The following is a 20,746-nucleotide window of genomic DNA, read 5'->3' as shown; positions in this document are numbered from 1 at the left end:
GGGCCTTAAGGATCCAATCCCTGCCCCCACCCGTGCTCAGAGCCCCGTCTAGAGGAAAACTTACATAACGGAGGACAGAGAGGCAAAACTCATCTCTGTCACTTCCTGTGCTCTGTTGGTGGCACCCCGGCAGGGCATTGGATACTCAGAAGCCTCTGGGACTGGAGGCTTCCTTCTAATAGGAAGCAACCCAATAGGGTTGTACCTTTACTTTTGTTAAATCTGACAGAGCATAAAGCAGGGCCTTCTCTACTGTAACACCCAATTTGGGGGATTCCCTTCCCTGGGACATCAGACTGGCTCCTTCATTATATAATTACTGCCAGCAAGTTAAAAATATTTTTCTTTGAAATGGCTTTGCTGATTATACAGGACTGTTTTACTTACAGTGTATTTACTATCTTATATGATGGATTTTAGACAATTGTTCATTATCTTGGAAAGGCATCAAAGGCGTTTTATAAACAAACATAAACAAATGAAAATGTATGCAAGTAGATGGCATCAGTGACTTTTACATCATTCCTTTTTGGCTAAAACTATAATATGCTAATTTCAACACTATCATCTAATAAGGGCATACAGTTGACCCAATAAGGACACAAATATTTTCTTTTCAGAGGGAAGGAGGAGCACCTGGATTCTGTACTACACAGGAAACAGTAACTGTATATTTTTTCCATGTCTATGTCAGGAGCGCCCTAGCTGCCTCTTGCACTCCCCACCAATAGCCAACTCAGGACACAGACGACGAGGATTCTTTCAGAGACTTTATTCCTTTATTACTTTATGACTCTTTCAGATACTAATCACCCAGGGAGCGCTTCTTCAGCTCCACCCATTGGAAGGACCCAGCTGAGCATTTGAGGACTCACAGCCATACAACATCTCTGTCAGATCCAAGCCATCGAGAAGGTGCCTCACAAAGAGTGGGGATGGGGTGTCTTCTCCCTCTTCTTCACAGTCCCGAAGAGGAAAGAGGGGACCAGACCCATCTTGGATTTGAAGAGGCTCAATCGCTGCCTAAAGAAGCAGAAGTTCTGAATGGAGACGCTAAAGTCCATAAAGGAGAGCCTCCAAAGAGGGGACTTCTTAACCTTGGTGGATCTGGCAGAGGCCAGATCCTGCATATTCCCATCCAGCCATCTCACCACAAGTTCCTGTGCTTCTGCTACAGAACAAAACAATTGCAATTCAAGGCTCTTCCCTTTGGCCTAGCCACGGCTCCAAGTGTTCACAAAGATCCTCCTGGCCCCAGTGGCCTACCAGAAGTCAAAGGGCATCCAACTACACCCCTATCTGGACGACATCCTAATCCGCTCATCATCATGGAAACAGTGCATGCAAGACACCAGTGCCACTCTTTCAACCCTACAGTCTCTGGGGTCCGTCATCAATGAGTAAAAGAGCTCCCTGTCACCCTCAGGGAAACTTCCAAGGAGTTTCTATGACTTCAAAGACTCAACTGGTGAGCATGGGGGAGGCCCCGCCTCTTTCAGAAGTTAATTTGGAGACTGCCTTCTCGGTCCTGGAGGCGGAACCTCCCCGTACTGGCTGGCCTCCTTCACTTGGTGAGAACAGAAATTCACCAGTGAGTAAAGAATTTCCGTTTCTCGATCATCCCAGAGTGCAGGGCATGGAATAATGAGCTCAAGTTACAGGAAGCCAGACTCTGGCTGAACATCAGGAAAACCTTCCTGATTGTTAGAGCAATATGACAATGGAAGCAACTACCTAGGGAGGTGGTGGGCTCTCCCACGCTGGAGGCATTCAAGTTGAAGCTAGACAGCCATCTGTCACAGTTCTCAGGATGAGGCCTAACCAGTGCTGAGTAGAGGGGAATTAGTACTTCCCAGGAATTGGAAGCTATGCTTCTATTAATGCAGCCCCAGGTAGCATTGGCCTTTTTTGCAGCCACATCACATTGTTGGCTCATATTCAGCTTGTGATCTACAACGATTCCAACATCCTTCTCGCTTGTAGTATTGTTGAGTAAGTAGCCCCCATCTTATAAATGTGCATTTGATTTCTTTGTCCTAGGTGCATTTATCCCTATTAAATTTCATCCTTTTGTTTTCTGCCCAGAGCTCCAACCTATCAAGATCAGTCTTCCAGGTTATTAGCTATCCCGCCCAATTTTGTGTCATCTGCAAATTTGATCAGCATTCCCTGCACCTCCTCCTCCAAGTCATTAATAAAAAGGTTGAAGAGCACTGGGCCCAGGACTGAGTCCTGCGGTACCCCACTCGTTACCTCTCCCCAGTTTGAGAAGATCCCATTGATAAGCACTCTTTGAGTCCGATTCTGTAGCCAACTGTGGATCCACCAGATCGTTGTTTCATCTAGCCCACTTTGAGCTAGTTTGCTCATCAGGATATCATGCTCTTTGTACAAAGCTTTGCTGAAGTCGAGGTATATGCTGTCCACAGCATTCCCACAGTCCACAAGGGAGGTTACCTGATATGAGATCAGACTCATCTGGCAGGATTTGTTCTTGACAAATCCATGTTGGCTTTGAGTAATCAATGCATTGTTTTCAAGGCGCTTACATACCGATCGCTTTATAATCTGCTCCAGAATTTTCCCAGGGATTGATGTCAGACTGACTGGTCTGTAGTTCCCAGGTTCCTCCTTCTTACCCTTTTTGAAGATAGGGACAATGTTAGCCCTTCTCCAGTCATCTGGCACTTCACCCGTCCTCCATGATTTCTCAAAGAGAACAGACAGCGGTTCTGAGAGTTCTTCTGCCAGTTCCTTTATTACTCTAGGATGCAGTTCATCTGGCCCTGGAGATTTGAAGTCATTCAAAGTAATTTGGTGTTCCTTGACCATATGCCTATGGATCTCCAGCTGCAATCCTGCCCCTTCAGCCTGTACTTCGCCTTTGCCAGGGGGGTCATAGACCCTCTTTTCGGGAGAAGACTGAGCTGAAGTAGGAATTGAGCACTTCTGCCTTTTCTTTGTCATCTGTTATCATTTTGCCATCCTTATTTAATAGCTGGACCACCATTTCTTTCCTGTTTTTTTACTATGCACATATCTGAAGAAAGACTTTTTGTTGCTTTTAGCATCCCTCGCTAACCTCAGCTCATTCTCAGCTTTAGCCTTCCTGATGCCATCCCTGCAATTCTGTGCTACCTGCCCATACTCTTCCTTTGTAGCTTGGCCTTCCTTCCACTTCCTGTATGTGTCCCTTTTTGTTTTCAGGTCATCTCTAAGCTTTTTGTGAAGCCACATTGGCTTCTGCTATTGTCTTCCACCTTTTTTTCTTGTTGTAATGGTTTGTAATTGTGCCTTGAGAATTTCCAATTTTACAAACTCCCACCCATCTTGGACTTCTTTTCTCATTAGAGTTGCTTGCCATGGGACCTTACTTATCATTGTTCTGAGTTTATTAAAATCAGCTTTCCTAAAATCCAGGGTACATGTTTAGCTACACTCGGCTTTTGCTTCTTTCAGAACCAAGAACTAAAGTATAACATGGTCACTTTCCCCCAGAGTTCCCGTACTGCTACTTTATCCACTAAGTCATCTCTGTTGGTTAGGAAAAAGTCAAGGATAGCTGATCACCTAGTTCCTTCCTCCACTTTCTGTAGGAGGAAGTTATCAGCAACACAAGTCAGGAATTTCTTGGAGGGGCCACATTTTGCAGAATTTGTCTCCCAACAACTATCGGGGAAATTGAAGTCCTCCATTACTACTACATCATGCTTCCTTGAAATATTGGCAACTTGCTTTTCAAAAGTTTCATCCTTTTCTTCTCCTTGATTGGGTGGCCGGTAGTAGACTCCGACCACCAGGTTCCTTTTATTCTTTGCTCCATTTATTTTAACCCAGATGCTCTCGATGGGGCTACCAAGCTCGTCCTCCTGTATTCCTGTGCAGACATATGTATTTTTAACATATAGTGTAACCCCACCTCCCTTTCTGTTCCTTCTTTTCTTTCTGAACAAGTTATATCCTTCAATTGCTGTATTCCAGTCATGGGAGTCATCCCACCAAGTTTCAGTTACACCTATCAAGTCATAATTTCCTTCCAATATTAAGAGTTCAAATTTGTTCTGTTTGTTTCCCATACTCTGGGCATTAGTATATAGACATCGAAGACCATGTGCTTTATAGTCTGGCTTTCTTCCTACATGTTTTTGAAGACTACTACTGGGCGCTATTAGACCTGTTGCTGTGTCTGTTGTGGTGCATGAGCTTTCGTCCATTGTTACCCCCTACTTTACATCTCCCTCTCCCGTAGGATTCAGTTTAAAGCCCTCCTAATGAAGTCCTTCATGCTGTGGCCAAACACATTTTTCCCAGCCCTTATGAGGTGCACCCCATCCCTTGCCAGCAGTCCATTTTCCAGGAAGTATAGCCCTGGTCCCAGAATCCAAATCTCTGGTGTTGGCACCACCTTCGTAGCCAATCATTCATCTGGAGTATTTTTCTTTCCCTTTCTATCCCTCTTCTATCTACTGGAAGGGTAGATGAGAAAACTATCTGGGCCCCAAAGTTCTTGAGTTTCCTTCCCAAAGCTTCAAAGTCTGATGTGATTTATTCATAGCTTCGCTTGGCGGTATCATTTGTTCCCACAAGGATGAGAAGAAAGGGATACTTGTCAGTGGACTGTATGAGTGCCGACAACCCTTCAGTCATGTCTTTATTCTGTCCTCCTGGAGACCGCATACCTGGCGAGTCCATGGGTCTCCGCGGCATACTTGGGTTTCAATCCCATGCAGCAAGGAGTCTCCCACAACTACTACTCTTCCTTTCTTGTTGTTGTAGGCCTTGGTTTCATTGCCTCTGTTTGACTGACCTTCATCCTCTTGCTCGCTCTAATGTGGGGTCCCCTGGAATTCTTCCTCTGCAGGCTGTCCTCCAGTCTCATCCTCAAGTACCTGGAAACGGTTCTATAGTTCCACTGCTTCCACTGATGCAGAGTGCCTTCTAGTTCTTCTGCTCTTGTAACCCTTTTCCAAGGAGTATCCTTTACTTCATTTTTCCTCACCTCAGCATTTTCTTTTTCTGCCTCAGCTTGCTGTTGGTCTTCTAGCTTCTGCACTTCACTTTGCTGCTGTAGTTCCACCATTCTGTCTAAGAACTCTTTGTCTTCACTTATTTCCTGGAGGGTTAACACGCACTGCTCCAGTCCTCTTACCTTTTCTTCCAACAGTGTAATCAACTTGCACTTGCTGCATGTGTAGTCCATGTTGATCTTGGGCAAGAAAACAAACATTGCACACACCTTGCAGGTCACCACCACTGGAGCGTCTTTTCCTTCCACAGTCTCTATTCCCTTTATGTTTCTAGCTTTCTGATGGTACTGGGATAGCCTGTGCTTTGTCCTCTATTCACTGGAGGTTAACAACACAGTCCTACTAGTATGGAAGTGTGAGGTACAAGAAAATAAATTGAAAATAAAAATTTGTTAGGGACCTCCTCCCTGACCCCCCCTGCCAAACTCTTCTGCCAAACTCCTGTTTGCTCTCCCTGTTCACTCGCTCTGATCGCTCACTCTCTGGGAGCTTGCTTGCTTGTATAGCCCCTAGACCAGCTGGAGCAGCTTCCTCCATTTTATCCTCACAACAACTCTGTAAGGTGGGTTGGACTGAGAGTCTGTGACTGGCCCAAAGTCACCCAGTGAGCTTCCATGGCCAAGTGGAGACTAAAACCTGGATCTCCCAGCTCCCAGTCCAACACTATCACCACTACACCATGCTGGCTCTCTTACTTGTGCTTACTAAAGACCCTGCTACTCTCAAGAGTGTGGGTTTTTGTATTGCACTGAGCTTTGGAAGTTCCTGGAGTACTTCTAAAGCCCATGTCAGGGATCCCCCAAGAATAACCCCTGCATGCCTGCTAGGGTGGAATCCTCTGGTATGCCAGGGGAGGCTGTGCCCATGGCAAAATGCTGGCAGTGTTCCAACTGCCCCCACAGCAGAGCCAGACAAGGCTAGCTGACGGAAGTGAGAAAACAAAGAGGCATGGCTTCACTACCATGGTGATGGAGACACTTCCTTTTCTGCCAAGAAGCTTGGATATGTCATGTGTGTGGTCAGGGGGCAAGGTTCCTGTCAAGCCTACAGCCAGCTGTTCATAGGCCAACCAGGCACTACATGTGAAGGTCAGCCTCAAAGCTGACCAGTAGTCCAGAGAGAATGGGTGGTCCAGTAGTCCAGAGAGAATGGGTGATTTGACCATTTCCAATTCTGGAAATGAGAATAGCAACTAAACTTATACTATAGTCAATATTAGAATAATTAACCCACAAGAAGAAGGTTTCACTCTACACTTGCATACTCACTTACAGTTGAGTATGGGTTGTTGTTGAATAATGAGTTGTTGCTTGAATCATGGATTGTTGTTATGTGCAAACCCTGTAGTATGGTTTAACTATGGGTTGTTAACCATGAACAACTTGGGAAGAGAACCTATGGTTTGTTGTTGGGTTGTGAACTCTGGGCTGTTCATGGTTAACAACCCATAGTTAAACCATAGTGCAGGGTTTGCACATAACGATAACCCATAATTCAAAGACATACTCAACCTGTACTCTGGGTTGTCGTTCCGTGCAAATCAGGTCATTGAAATATCTTTGGTCTGAAAAACTATGCCACCAATCCTATAATGTTGTGGTAAATAACATGATGCCTGTGGGCATCACTGTGCTCACAGACACCTCCCCCTGTGCCTGCGAAGTGGCTTACTGATACCTTTGTTTTATTTTATTTCCAAATTGAAATTGTTCTTCTGTGTGCCTGGGAGTCCTTCAGACTGAGGGGCTGCCATCCAGTCAGCTGCCATCTTTATTCCCCAGACACAATGGACTCCCCCTGCAGCTCCTCGCATCCCTCCCCAAATCTGTTCTGGGGCATTGGGGGATGCTCTGCAGCAGACTGGGGGGGGGGATGTGGTGGGCTACAAGTGGAGGAAGTGAAAGCAAATTCCACTCCTAGGAAGTACAGATGGTGTGTGACTGGAGGCCAGTGCTTTGAAGGGCTCCCAGCTGCCTAATTTTTTTTTTTAAAGGAGGAAGGTATGGAGCCCATTGCCATTTCCTGACAACTAGGGAGGCTTGGGGATGGCAGCAGAGCAATCGAGGGAAGACTAGGGATGACCAGAGATAGAGCTAGGGGTGACATGATGTAGTGAGAGCAGGAAGCGGGCAGGCTGGGGCTAGGATGGGGGAGGCTGTGGGGAGCAATCAGGGGGGTTAGGGAGGCCTTTGGGGCAACCCGATAGGGGTGCTGTGTGTATATGTGTATGAGACATAGAGATGAGTGTTGGGGGATGAACCTGGAAGAGAGAAATGAGTGACTGATGTGAGTGGTTCTTGTGCTCTGGGAGTATGGGGTGAGAGAGAATTTGGAGGGTGATCCTGAACAAGAGAGAACTGAGGGTTCAAAGGTATGTCTTTGTGTTTTGAGGCTAAGTCCCTATCTATGCCACATATTCAGGATCTTGGACAAGTTACTTCAGCCTCAACAGTTAGCCTCAACAGTTTACCTTTCTGTGAAATGGGTTTCTGCTGGAGCAGAAAACTGGGGCATCAAATTAGTGGTTTTGTGTTCTGAGACTGACTCCACATCTGCCTTTTAGCTTCTCCAATTTTCTTTTTTGATAAAGAGGTGTCTTATGATTGGTTGCACCCATCAGAGCAGCCATTTTGGAGCCAGTGTGGTGTAGTGGCACGAGTGTTGGACTAGGAGCTGGGAGATCTGGGTTCTAGTCCCCACTCGGCCATGGAAGCTCACTGGGTGACTTTGGGCCAGTCACAGACTCTCAGCCCAAACCATCTCACAGGGTTGTTGTTGTGAGGATAAAATGGAGAGGAGGAGGAGAATGTAAGCCGCCTCGGGTTCCTTGCAAGAGGAAAAAAGGCGGGGTATAAATGCAATCAATCAACCAATAAAATAAATTTTGTGATAGTGTCCATGACACTTTCTCAAAATTTCAGATGTGCCTACCAGCCCCCAAAGGTTGGAGACCACTGCTGTAATGTGACACTAAAGCCAAGACAGTGGCTAAGATCACTACACTTGATCTTAGCCAAAAGGCCACCCGGAAGGTTGCTCAACTGAGATTTGAACTGGAAGCTTCCAACCTGTCATGCTCTTAAGAGCTGAAAGTGGTTAGATAAGCATTAAAGAAGCTTCAGTGTTAATGTCTTAAGTGGACTGTAAAATGATGTGTTTCGGAAATGCTGCTGTAGAATAGGCATACAGAGGAACATGTTGCTTAAGAAACCCATTCTCCAGTAATCGATTGGTAAATCAGTATATAAAATCAGGCAATGCAAGTTCCAGACCCAGTTCAGATAAAAATGATGGGAATGAGCCTGCATGAGCCTTGGGCACTCCTCATCTGGCTCACCTCCCTCACACACAAGGAGGAGATTGAAAACTTCCAATTTTGCCTTAGAGCTAATCATTGCTCCCTATGATACCCATACTTAAGGAGCTGTGGTTCATTCCAATTATGGTTAGTTAACAACTCAGGATATCAAGCCACAGTTTGATCCTAGCTTGTTTTAAGTAATCAAAGTTAGAACAAACCACAGTTCTCTAAATCTGGGTATCACCAGGAACTGAGATTAGCTCTAAAGCAAGAGTGGAAGCTTTCAACCTCCTCGTGATGTATGCCTGTTCACATAATCCTAAACCAATCTTGGCCCCCTAGGTGTTGTTGGACTACAATTCCCATCATCCCTGATAACTGGATGTTGGTTGGGAAAGATGGGAGTTGTAGTCAACATATGGGGACCCAAGGTTGGGAAGGGTACCCTAAACCATGCTTTAGGATTATATCTGAACTGGACCCTACTTTCTCTGTATATAGTCAGTTAATATGTTCCTTTCCATCTCAAATAAAATGTATCTAACACCTTTAGAGATGGAAGGCTGGGCAGTTAATGTCTGCAGAATGGGTTTAGGATCTTGGGTAAATGGCATACATAGTATTTTTCTCCTTAACTTTGTATGAACAAAACTTTTGTGAGGCTGTTTAGCTTGGCTTGGCTTGCTTGCTTGAATCATCTGGCGCATTTGCTTAGCAAGTACCATTATACAGAGCATTTGTTTTTAGTGATTTTTGCTATTTTAAACTGCCCAGAGAACTTGGTTATTGGGTGTCATATAAATAGTTAATAAATAACATTTTGACACACTGATCTGGATTGTGCTGACCTATGGGAGGCTGGACAAGTCCTCTTTGAAACAAAACTTTGATCTAAATTGTCTTTTAGTCTCTTCAAATTATTACCCTAGCCATTTCTTTTTACAAAATACTCCATTAAAAACATAGTCCTATTTAGACTGAGACTTATCTAAACATTTAAAAAAACAGAACAGGATTACAAACTGTTACAGCTAACCAAACTGCTTATTTGTCTAAAAGTCATTTTAGTCCCTCTTCTCAGCATAAATTTAGAGCAGGGTTAAAGTTCATACATTTAAAAAAACCTGGTATGCATCTTTCTGGTGTAAACAATTCTGCAAGAGTGATAACACTACAGAGAACACTTTCCAGCATGTGCTCCCAAAGCTACCTCATAATATAAATAACTCTTAAAGTAATTAAGTCTGATAGCTCTTGATGAAATTGCTGGAAGACATCACATGTCACTATTCCTTAGGCTCTCACTTAAAGAGCCCGTCACCTACAATCCACAAAGCAAACCAACAAGCTATTTATACAGTGTTTAGATAACAAAGGCCTAGCTTGATGAAAAAAATCCTTTGACCCTTTGATTAAAATACTATCTTTTACAAAGTCGGAAAAGGCCTCCCTCTAAGGAGTCATGGACTTGACCTTTCCATAGCCTAATTATCACATGTAACTTGAAAAAATAGTCCAAAGTCTAACTATGCCATTTTTTATGTAGTAAAGTCATATCATGGTATCTTCACTAGTCAGGTTTGTAAGGAAAACCAGAAACCCAACCCAATATGCAAAAACATCCTGCTGAAGTCACCATATGAGGACTTTACCACATTAAAAAATCACAATGGAAATGGCCCTCAGGGAATAACAAACACAGCTAGATTAGGAGAAAGTTCTCCTGCTGGAGCCTTCCACCATGAGTAACTTCATAAGGTGCTAATTCATTAGCAGAAGCTCTCTGGGCAGTTCACAAAAATTGAAACCACAAAGTGCAGCACAAAACAATATAAAATATAAAAACTTAAAACTACAATATAACTGTACAATCAGAATTGTAACAGTTCTACCTCGCATACTTTTAAAAGCAAGACGAAATTCCTTTCCTACAACTCCTAATTTGTGCAATAGGCTCTGTTCGCCTTAGGTTAAGGATGCAAAGGGTCAATAGTGGACTCCCTCAATGTGTCAGGGATAAGTCCAAGCCCCTTGAGATGTCTGACAGCTCCAACTCTGAATCAGAGTTGGAACAGCTAGATCAAAGCCTGGGGGAGCGACCTTCCCTGGAGCCCCAAGACACTGGGAAAGATTCCTCTGAAGGCCATGACAAACAGATGGCCTAGGCTGAGTCGTTGCCTCCTTCCTCCACCGTTAGAACTCAAGTCTCGGAGGGGGAAGAGGAGTGTGACTTGAGAGATGCTAGGGCACATCGCAAAGCAAAGTGGGAAAGGTTAGGGACAGGACTCAGATGCTCCACAAGGATAGCCACTCTTAGAAGCCAATGTAGGAGGGAGCCACCTTAAGGGAGGGGCATCACTGCAAAGCAAGTTTGGCTGTAAGGTTCACAGGCAAACTGTCAGCAACTTCACTACCCTCAGGTTCATCTCTGATTAGAGATTGCAGATTAGTTGTTTAGGGCTTGAGGCAGTCTGAGAGCTTCCTTGAATCTGCATTTGTAGAAAGGCTAGTCTCTAACAAAATAAAGTTGTATTGGCCTGGAGTTTTGTCTCTTCATGGTTGATTGTGAAAGGAATGGACAATCCAATCTTGACAGGGTGTATCTCAAAAGACACAATGAATAGCACTCTTGTGCATGTAAGAACCACCCATTCACTGAAGCAGCAGAAGTACTGGGTGACTGATGCATTGGTACAAGCCAGCCTCATATGCCCTGAATCCAGAATGCCTGATGTCTAACACTGGGCTCTCGGAATGTTGTCACCAAAAGCCTAACTCAAACACCTGCGTTCTAAATTTTTGCAGTACTTTCTTTCCACGTGCTTAGCTATTCTCACCACCACCACCACCATTTAGATCAAGAGAGACATAACCCCCTGGAAATGAGACTGGACGTTTAGCGTGCAGTAATATAACTGACAGACCTGTTCAAGGCTAGACTTTTCCAGAACTGAAAACATTCGTCTAGAATAACTCCAATGTAATGGTAGATAGGGATTTTGATTTGCACATAAAGGGGCTGTTCCCCATGAACCACAATAATGATAGGCAGATTCTTAGAGAATACAAAGTCTTCCTTGCTGAGTTTGGCTTATAACTGGTAGGAGCCATAATGGCTTATTTAAGTTTTAAGAACTTGAGGTAATAGAAAAAAATAGAAACACTCTACAATATAGTGTTTTATTCTTAATATGTTGTTCAGTCGTTCAGTCGTGTCCAACTCTTCGTGACCCCATGGACCATAGCACGCCAGGCCTTCCTGTCCTCCGCTCTCTTCTGGAGTGTGCTCAAGTTCATATTCATTGCATCGGTGATGCGGTCTAGCCATCTCATCCTCTGCCGTCCCCTTCTCCTTTTGCCTTCAGTCTTTCCCAGCATCAGGGTCTTTTCCAGAGAGTTTTCTCTTCGCATTAGGTAGCCAAAATATTTGAGCTTCAGCTTCAGTATCTGTCCTTCCAATGAGCACTCAGGGTTGATTTCCTTTAGGATGGACTGATTGGACCTCCTTGCAGTCCAGGGGACTCGTAAGAATCTTCTCCAGCACCACAGTTCGAAAGCATCCATTCTTCGGCGCTCAGCCTTCCTTATAGTCCAGCTCTCACAGCCATACATTACTACTGGGAAAACCATAGCTTTGATTAGATGGACCTTTGTCGGCAAGGTGATGTCTCTGCTTCTTACTATGCTGTCTAGGTTGGCCATAGCTTTCCTCCCAAGGAGCAAGCGTCTTTTAATTTCATGGCTACAGTCACCGTCTGAGGTGATCTTGGAGCCCAAGAAAATAAAATCTGTCACTGCTGCCATTTCTTCCCCTTCTATATGCCAGGAAGTGATGGGGCCAGATGCCATGATCTTCGTTTTTTTAATGTTGAGTTTCAAACCAGCTTTTGCACTCTCCTCTTTCACCCTCAACAAGAGGCTCTTGAGAGCCTCTCCGCTTTCTGCCATTAGGGTGGTATCGTCTGCATATCAGAGGTTGTTGATATTTCTCCTGGCAATCTTAATTCCAACCTGTGATTCATCCAACCCGGCATTTCTCATGATGTACTCTGCATATAAGTTAAGGGTAACAATATGCAGCCTTGTCGTACTCCTTACCCAATTTTGAACCAATTGGTTGTTCCGTGTCTGGTTTTTACTGTTGCTTCTTGACCCTCGTACAGGTTTCTCAGGAGACAGGTAAGGTGGTCTGGTACTCCCATCACTTTCAGAATTTGCCACAGTTTGTTGTGATCCACACAATCAAAGGCTTTAGCGTAGTCAATGAAGCAGAAATAGACATTTTTCTGGAATTCTCTTGCTTTCTCCATGATCCAGCGAATGTTGGCGATTTGATCTCTAGTTCCTCTGCCTCTTCGAAACCCAGCTTGTACTTCTGGTAGTTCTTGGTTCGCATACTGCTGAAACCTAGCTCGTAGGATTTTGAGCATCACCTTGCTGGCATGTGAAATGAGCACAATTGTGCGGTAGTTTGAACACTCTTTGGCGTTGCCCTTCTCTGGAATTGGAATGTAAACTGATCTTTTCCAGTCTTGCAGCCACTGTTGAGTGTTCCAAATTTGTTGGCATATTAAATGCAGCACTTTAACAGCATCATCTTTTATGATTTTAAATAGCTCAGCTGGAAGACTGTCATCTCCGCTAGCTTTGTTGTTAGTCATGCTTCCTAAGGCCCACTTGACTTCACTCTCTAGGATGTCCAGCTCAAGTTCAGTGACCGCACTATCATGGCTATCAGGGACATTCAGATCTTTCCTGTATAGTTCTTCTGTGTATTCTTGCCACCTCTTCTTAATCTCATCTGCTTCTCTTAGGTCCTTGCCTTCTTTGTCCTTTATCAAGTCTGTCTTTGCACAAAACGTTCCCTTGAGATCTCCAATTTTCTTGAAGAGATCTCTAGTCTTTCCCATTCTGTTGTTTTCCTCGATTTCTTTGCATTGTTCATTTAAGAAGGCCTTCTTGTCTCTCCTTGCTATTCTCTGGAACTCTGCATTCAGTTGGATATATCTTCCCCTTTCTCCATTGCTTTTCGCTTCCCTTCTTTCCTCAGCTACTTGTAAAGCCTCCTCAGACAGCCACTTGGCTTTCTTGCATTTCTTTTCTTTGGGATGGATTGAGTTGCTGCCTCCTGAACAATGTTACGGACCTCCATCCATAGTTCCTCAGGCACTCTGTCTATCAGGTCTAATCCCTGAAATCTATTCCTCACCTTCCTGTATATTCATAAGGGATATGATTTAGGTCATACCTGAATGGTTTAGTGGTTTTCCCTACGTTCTTCAATTTAAGCCAAAATTTTGCAACAAGAAGCTCATGATCTGAGCCACAGTCAGCTCCAGGTCTTGTTTTTACTGACTGTATAGAGCTTCTCCATCTTTGGCTGCAAAGGACATCATCAATCTGATTTCGATATTGACCATCTGGTGATGTCCATGGGTAGAGTCGCCCCTTGTGCTGTTGGAAAAGAGTGTTTGCTATGATCAGCGTGTTCTCTTGGCAAAACTCTATTAGCCTTTGTCCTGCTTCATTTTGTACACCAAGGCAACGCCTGCCTGTTATCCCGGTGATTTCTTGACTTCCTACTTTAGCATTGCAATCCCCTATGATGAAAAGGACATCTTTTTTTGGTGTTAGTTCTAGAAGGTGTTGTAGGTCTTCATAGAACCGATCAACCTCAGCTTCTTCGGCCTCAGTGGTTAGGGCATAGAGTTGAATTACTGTGATGTTGAATGGTTTGCCTTGGATTCGTACTGAGATCATTCTATCGTTTTTGAGATTGTACCCCAGTACTGCTTTTCCCACCCTTTTGTTGACTATGAGTGCTACTCCATTTCTTCTAAGGGATTCTTGCCCGCAGTAGTAGATATGATGGTCACCTGAATTAAATTCGCCCATGCCTATCCATTTGAGTTCGCCGATTCCTAAGATGTCGATGTTCAATCTTGCCATCTCATGTTTGACCACCTCCAGCTTACCTTGATTCATTGATCTGACATTCCAGGTTCCTAAACAATATTGTTCTTTACAGCATCGGATTTTCTTTTCACCACCAGACACATCCACAGCTGAGTGTCCTTTCGGCTTTGGCCCAGCCACTTCACTCTTTCTGGCGCTACTTGGAAATACCCTCTGCTCTTCCCCAGTAGTATATTGGACACCTTCTGACCTGAGGGGCTCATCTTCCAGCGTCATCTCTTTTAGCCTTGTGATACGTTCCATGGGGTTTTCTTGGCAAGAATACTGGAGTGGGTTGCCATTTCCTTCTCCAGTGGACCACATTTTGTCAGGACTCTCTGCCATGACCTGTCCGTCTTGGGTGGCCCTGCACGGCATAGCTTATGGCTTCACTGAGTTATGCAAGCCCCTTCGCCACAACAAGGCAGTGATCCATGAAGGGGATTACCAGTTGATTAAATGGTAATTGAAGTGTATCACATGTTCCACAAGTTCATTGGTAAAAAAGCAAGGACAATCTAATAATACAGGGACATACATGATTGGGCTGTCTCTGCTATTGCATTTTTCCTGAAAAGAGGAAACTTGATGGAGCACACATTAAACAGAAAGGAACTGAAATTTTATTTTGGTATGTACAAAGAAGCCAGTATCTTCAAAAGTTTTCTTAAAACTGCCTCAGAAGAATGTGGCTTCTGATAATATTAGTTGGGCAATCAAAGCAACAGCAGATGAGCTTGTGCATTTTCGGAGACCCGTATTTTGACAAGTGAACAGTATTGTCTTAGAAAGATGCAATAGAGTATTGAATTTAATGCATTCAGTGAAATACAAACTGAGGCAAGCAAAATAAAAGCATTTGTTTCCCATGTTTTTAAGATTCCCATAGATTTTATGTCTCCAGTTGTTTGTAATTTTTTAAAGCCTTAACAGTTTCCAAATCATCCTAGAAAATTCTAGTGAATGTTTTACTGCAAAACATTTTGTTCAGCTAAACATATTGGTTAGGGTCTAAACAGCCAGTTTAGGTGTATGCTATGCAACTCGTTCTGCATGCCTCAAGGTACTTTGTGCTTGAGTTCTTGAATAGCTGTGCCTTGTATTACATGACAAACCACTTTTGATACTGAAGAGATTTTCAAAGCAGTCTGAGATATGGGATAGGAGGAGTCTGCTTTTCAGTAGAACAAAAAAAGCCAAAGCATGCCTAAAGCAGTACTGTGGGTGTACTCAGCATGTTTTCTTAGAACAGTAGATTCCCTGTCCATGTCAAATCACACAAAGTGCTTTCCAAAAGCCCTCACTTCCAAAAGCAGTGTGGCATGAGTTCATGGAACACAAGCCCAAGCTGCTTTGGGGGTTGCTGAACTAATTGTGTGGTTCTTTGGATCACAGCTTATCCTGGGGGGGGGGGGAATCACTGGGGTGGTGGTCCAGGAGCCATTTTCCCCTGCACCAGTGGGCCACACTCCTGCCACGGTGGTGGTAAAAACCTTGGCAACTGGCCACTTGATTTTCAGAGGCAAATCGCTAGAGAAGGTTAAACAGGCCAAGCTGCCACCGGAAATTTCAGTGGTGTAGCAGGAAGGAGCCCTGGGGGGAGGCAGGGGTTGCATATGACCTGCATGTTACCCACCCCTGGCTTATATGGTGAAGGACTAAGACAGCAACCATCCTCAAAGTCTACATAAGGAGAGGAGAAAAGCTCTGCTGGATTAGACCAAGGGTAGTATCTAACAGGGCCAGTGCACGTGCAGCCAGCCCCGGGTCTGCGCGTGGCCACGATATACAGCTTCCAGGGGCAGGTCCTGACGTGCACGAAAATGCTAGTTTCTGGGAGGGGCAGGCCACGACCCTTCCAGAAACCAGCATTTTTTGTGCGTCAGGACTTGCCCCCGGAAGCGCCATATCATGGCCATGAGTGCACCTTGGCTGGCGGGGCTGGGTGTGCACAGACCAGGGCCAGCAGGGTTGGCCACATGCACACTGGCCCTACTGGATACTACCTCAAACACCTCTTTCTCATTTCAGCCTGCCATGGAATATAAGGTGCTGAGGTGTTACATTTGGAGACAGCTGGTGCCTTCTTGTCGACTTCATGGAGGCATTGGTTGGCCATGGTGGGAAACTAAAGGCTGTACTTTGGTTTGATCGAGCAGGGCTGGTCTTATATAAGAGCATGTCTACAAGGAAACAAGACAACACAAATGAATTTGTATCAAATTTGAAGGGAGTAATATTTTAACACACATTTCAAAAACAAATTACTTTAAGCTTGGTGAGTTGGACAGCAGATTACATGCTTAAGGCTTTTATTTATCATTTGGGGATTTTTATCATCTCTCCAAATGACTCCAGAGAGAACCGAGACCAGCTAACAATATATTATTAAACAAGACATACAACAATAAAGCCCATCATTATAAAAACAGAAGAGCTAAAATGAAACACCCTAAATTACCATGTAAGGCAGCAATTAGAACAACATATAAAAAAGGAAAAAGCCTTTTATGTTGGTGACCTACCAAATCCTGGAATGCCTTTGAGACTAGATTTGAGACATATTTTTTCAAGTCTGAGGTAGCTATATCTCAGCAGGCAGTTCCATAGGAACATCCAATCCATTCGTGTTCGGTGGTTCATGATAATGACACTTCTTTCTCCAGGGATGAATCCATCACCTGTTATAACCACTTTTGCGCCAAACACCATCTCTAGCAAGGCCTAGGAGAAAGAATTTGATTACATGATGACAGTCATGCAAATGTGTTAGAAATCAAGACATTATCTTGCACCAAAGATTTACAATAGTCAATGTCTATTTTCCCATTTAGCCGAAGGGCTTGGAGAAATAATTGAGAATATATGGAAAATCAGACACTCACATAAATGGATGAGTATTACAATAGCAGCCTAATGGCTACGTAAGTTGAGTTTGGCAAACCAGGAGTTTATTCTGACACTACTCTGTACCGCAAAACCTTTATGCACAGAGACTGGAATCATGGCTGATGGGATGGACCTCTTACACACACGGACACAAAGTCGTAGCCTGTAACGCCTGGAGATATTTTGTTTTGAACACAGTATCTACCTTACTGTACAATCCAGACAATGTGACATTTCCCGGTTCAGCAATTGTATTCTGTATGTAGTAAGGAAAGAGGGGGTGGTACACATGATACTGCAGAGAAGTTCTGGGGGAGTAAAATTTGAACACCCACTTAGAGGCTTGATAAACCAAGCAGGGGTTTCCTCTGTGGGCATAAGTTTGGACATTTGTTCAGTAATTTCCAATACATTTTTTTGGAAAATTATTTGGAAATCCAGCATAATTTGAGGGATGGCATAGTGTTCAATTATGAAGGTTCAAAGGAATTATTAGACAGAACTGTGGGGCAAAGCAGGATGGGGTGGCCCCTTGCATGCTAAAAGGGCACACTATCAAATAACCACATGGCTCAGAAGAACCATTCATTGTGTTGCAGAAAAAAACGGACACGTTAATTCAAAATAGTCCTACTGAACTCCCAAAACACTGAACATTTTCTAGTATATCCGGGGTAGGCAACCCAGTGCTCTCCAGATGTTTTAAACGTCAAAACCCATAAACCCTGACAATTAGCTATGTTGGCTGGGGCTGATGGGAGTTGTAGTCCAAAACATCTGTAAAACAACGGATTACCTACCTCTGTCCTATCTAACTCTTCCCTATGTTGTGAGTGGAACTCATAGCAGAGCTTCCACAGCCATCTGTACATGAAATGAGACTGGCTAGTAGTGCATGGAGTGGGGCTTTCGCCTTGGGAGCTTCCACCCTTTGGCAGAGTCTTCCTGGAAAGTATCATAATACACCACTCACTTTATGCCTTTCACTGACACGTACCTTTCTATTCAAGGACATGTTGGCTCTGTTGCTCTCCAGGACCATTTTACTGCTCTGCATTAGTATTTTTACTGTTAGCATTAGTTTTGTATTTTCTGTTATGCTGTACATCACCTCGAGCTGCTTTTAGAAAACACATCTAAGAAATTGCTATATAAATTAATAGCGCCTAGAATATTTGGAACAAGATTCAACTTCAAATCCTTGAGCAAATCGCTTTCTTCCAGCCTAACCGATTACAAGATGAGATAACTACGTGCATGTCATTTGGACCCCTCAGAGAAAACTTTGGATACAAAGATGATACATCATAACAGTCCAATATAATGGTAGGAAAGAAGCTGAAGGAAAGCAACCTTGTCCCACAATGTAATCAAAACACCCACAAACTATGAGGTATTTTCCTCTCTGAACTACCTAAGGGGAAAAGTGAAACCTTCTAACCCAAAATAAGCTATGATGTGTAGGAATATAAAACAGCATTAGAATTAGGAAAGATGGAAATATACATATATAAGACAGACTCTATGCCTCATCCAATCAACTGAGATGTTGCTTACCTCTGTGAAAGGCTTTTAGTTCCCTGTGTGAAAAGAGCTATATAAAAAGCATTAAGGGATGACTCAGCTAACTGCAGCACTTGCATGTTATTATTGATCACGGTTAAGAATGAACCATTATAAAAAGCAGAACAGACTATTTTTGACCATTCAAATACTGACCATATGTCATGGACAAAGATACCCAAGCTCATTAACATGTTGCTTGCAGTTAATAACACAGTGTTAGAACAGAATGTTGGACTCTGGCTTAAATCCTAAAATAGGTTATCTTAAGAAAATTCACAGAAGGAAAGTTTCCCCTCTTCCCTACAGCCATCACTCTGCACCCTGAAAAGCCTCTCCAGAGGGTCAGGAGGCCCTTCTGAAAAATGTGGGATGAAGTGTGGGGAGCCACTAGAGTAGAGGGGGATGGGATACTTTCTTTCCATGAACTTATCTTAGGATTCAGGCCTATGAAGACAAGATCCTTCCCCAAGGCCCAAGCTCAAGGGCCATGCAGGCATTTTCCTGCAACATGATTATGCTCAAACCAGGGACAGGACATGCATGAACATGCCCCTCCCTCAAGCATCCCCACACACCTGGGAAACCATTTTCCCTTCCAAATGTTACCATTCTTGGCCTAGTATTTGCTTTAACACTATTATTTGTCATGCTCCATATAGCTCTTCTCTCTCTCCTCCTTCTTCTTGGAGGGAATGATGAACATAGCATCAATTTCCAGCTGGAAATTTTTCCACGGCCCTGGGAACACCTGCCCCCCCCTTTCCCTTGTCATGTTTCTTGGCCTTGGGGCAGGGGCAGCAGAAGCACCCAAACCAGATGGGCCATCAGGAGAGCCACATGGATCTCCTACTGTTTTTTTAAGTAGTTCAGGGCAGTTTGGGTGTGGGTATGGGTATGAGAGAATCTGTTCACAACCACAGTCCTAAGCATGGGGTGGATTTAACTACAGTGCTACAGATCGAGATATACATTTTCTTTCTTCCTGACTTTAGCATTATACTACAGCACCTGCTGTTGAGACCTGCAACAAAATGTTGAAGTGTGGATGCTCCTGTTCATGGGTTGAGCTAGCCAGCCATACACCCTTCCAGAATACTCAATTCCATTCATCCTCCCCCCTGACTTTCTGATCTCCCCTTCCCCCAAACAGCCAGTGTTCTATATCCATTGATCATGTTCAGTTCTTAATGGGCTGCGCTTTTGTCCATCCATCCCCCCTTTTAAGGTTGTTCTTTTTTGGTACTTCTACAAACCTTGGGGTTCACTGAAGCCTGCCGATATCCCCCTCTTGTGCGTGGATGATGCTGTTTTGGCAACATAAGAATTAGCACTTGCAGAACTGAGTTCACTATTAGCATAAGAAATCATTGCAATTTGCTGGTGAAATAATATTTTAAAAGATGAGATAGGAGCTCATTTCACACACACAATGAGCATATCAAGAATACAGGTATGGCTGTTTGTGGTATTACAAGATGGGCCTCCTATCACTGCTCAGAAAGGAACAGTTCATATGCACTTGTTTACCTGATGCTTCTGCACTAGAGTCTCTGGTTTCTATGCTAGATTTATGCTTGCGTATTCCTGATTATAGTGTGCTCTCTCTATGGGGAGATCTGCTTGGGTGATCTGACCTGAATAAAAAGATATGTATTAAGAAAATGTATACTTTGTGACATGAGCTTAACTCTCATGTCGGCTTATAATCGGATAAGAATCTTAAACAAAAGTGGTAACAGCAACACCACCAAATTAAAACAAAAGAAATAAAACACAGTCAATACAGTAAACCCAACTGAGCTAACATTTAAATCACCTGGGGTGGGAGGAGGAACATTCATTCATTCATTCATTCATTTATTTAGATATAGAGATCTAGATACAGATACAACCTAATGCTTGCTGAGTAGGTTAAAATACTCTTCATGGTTATTTATGCTGATACATTAGAATTAACAAGTAGCGACCTTGCTGGACAGACAAAGGGCGATATGGGCTAGAGAGAAGT

The 20,746-nt window shown here is 43.7% G+C and overlaps 1 protein-coding gene across 10 annotated transcripts in view; it reads right to left on the bottom strand.

Moving 5' to 3' along the window:
* LCLAT1 (lysocardiolipin acyltransferase 1) overlaps window positions 1–20,746 on the bottom strand; it is a 154,747-nt gene that overhangs the window by 77,754 nt on the left and 56,247 nt on the right. For 9 of the 10 annotated variants that reach the window (XR_014786907.1, XR_014786908.1, XM_084828626.1 and 6 more), the window contains one exon: window positions 16,809–17,007. Coding sequence is in view for 8 of the 10 variants with exons in the window: in XM_084828626.1 (XP_084684752.1) it covers window positions 16,809–17,007 (199 nt within the window). In the remaining 2 variants the exon portion in view is untranslated. Of the gene's footprint in view, window positions 1–1,030; window positions 16,467–16,808; window positions 17,008–20,746 lie in introns of those variants that run through there. The other variant, XM_084828624.1, reaches the window with a different exon arrangement.

The sequence above is a fragment of the Heloderma suspectum genome, chromosome 1 (assembly GCF_057233095.1).
Source record: "Heloderma suspectum isolate Gila_16-S chromosome 1, 16-S_ref, whole genome shotgun sequence".
Lineage (NCBI taxonomy): Eukaryota > Metazoa > Chordata > Lepidosauria > Squamata > Helodermatidae > Heloderma > Heloderma suspectum.
Note: the sequence above shows the minus strand (reverse complement) of the source record. Positions and strands in the feature narration are given on the sequence as shown.